Source organism: Acanthisitta chloris, unplaced genomic scaffold (assembly GCF_000695815.1).
Source record: "Acanthisitta chloris isolate BGI_N310 unplaced genomic scaffold, ASM69581v1 scaffold38780, whole genome shotgun sequence".
Lineage (NCBI taxonomy): Eukaryota > Metazoa > Chordata > Aves > Passeriformes > Acanthisittidae > Acanthisitta > Acanthisitta chloris.
This window is the reverse complement of record NW_008653947.1, coordinates 1-751: the sequence shown is the minus strand read 5'-3', so window position 1 is coordinate 751 and position 751 is coordinate 1. Positions and strand designations below refer to the sequence as shown.

Sequence of the window (751 nt, the reverse complement as noted above, 5' to 3'; positions counted from 1 at the left end):
ATGTGAAGAATAAAGGTGCGTTCAAAATCCAACACAGTCAAATTCTGGTTTATGACCAGGTATTTCAAATGGAACATGACCAGTTTGTGCTTGCAGCCCACGAGAAGATCTCCACTAACGGGGCAGCACGAAATGCAGAGCGGAGGATCCGAGAGTGGCATTTCAACCACCGACATCTGCTCTCTCAGGGTTTCACTGTAGGACTCCTGCACCTTGTGCCCGACCATGCGCACGCACACGCGGGAGCTCCCTGCAGACATGCACCTCCAGTTCACGTAGGCTCGCAGGAAAGTCGCTTTGCTATTTCCTTCGATGGTCGCCAGGTAGTCTCCTTGAAAGAAAGCAGTGCTACTGATTGATACATTATTACAGGTGACAGCTTCTGAGCTGTTCACCTGCTGCTGCAGGAAATTACCATTAACATCTTAAAGTCTCAACTCTTACAGAAAGCTCCAAAAACTGTTTCCACCAGTTTTTGTCTAATGAAATCCAAAGTGCAAAGTTCCTTTGCTGGGTGGCAAAGAAACGCACTTTACTTACCATTAAAAAAAGGACTTCTAGGTCTACACCTAGAGTAACTTCTAAGTGAATTCACTTTATGAGCAGGGGCGGGAGCACAGACCGCATCGGGGGGCGCTCGGGAGTGATCGGCCCCGCTCGGATGTGCTCGTTCCCGCTCGGATGTGATCGGCCCCGCTCGGATGTGCTCGGTCCCGCTCGGGAATGATCGGAAGTGATGGCCCAGCTCGGA

General features: G+C 50.6%; 1 protein-coding gene across 1 annotated transcript in view; it reads right to left on the bottom strand.

Moving 5' to 3' along the window:
• Nucleotides 1-401, bottom strand: part of HPS3 (Hermansky-Pudlak syndrome 3) — a gene marked incomplete at its 5' end in the record, with an annotated part of 10,835 nt that extends 10,434 nt beyond the window's left edge. The window contains one exon of the mRNA XM_009082878.1: nt 5-401. Coding sequence (XP_009081126.1) covers nt 5-401 — 397 coding nt within the window. The remainder of the gene's footprint in view (nt 1-4) is intronic.
• Nucleotides 402-751: the final 350 nt, after the last annotated feature.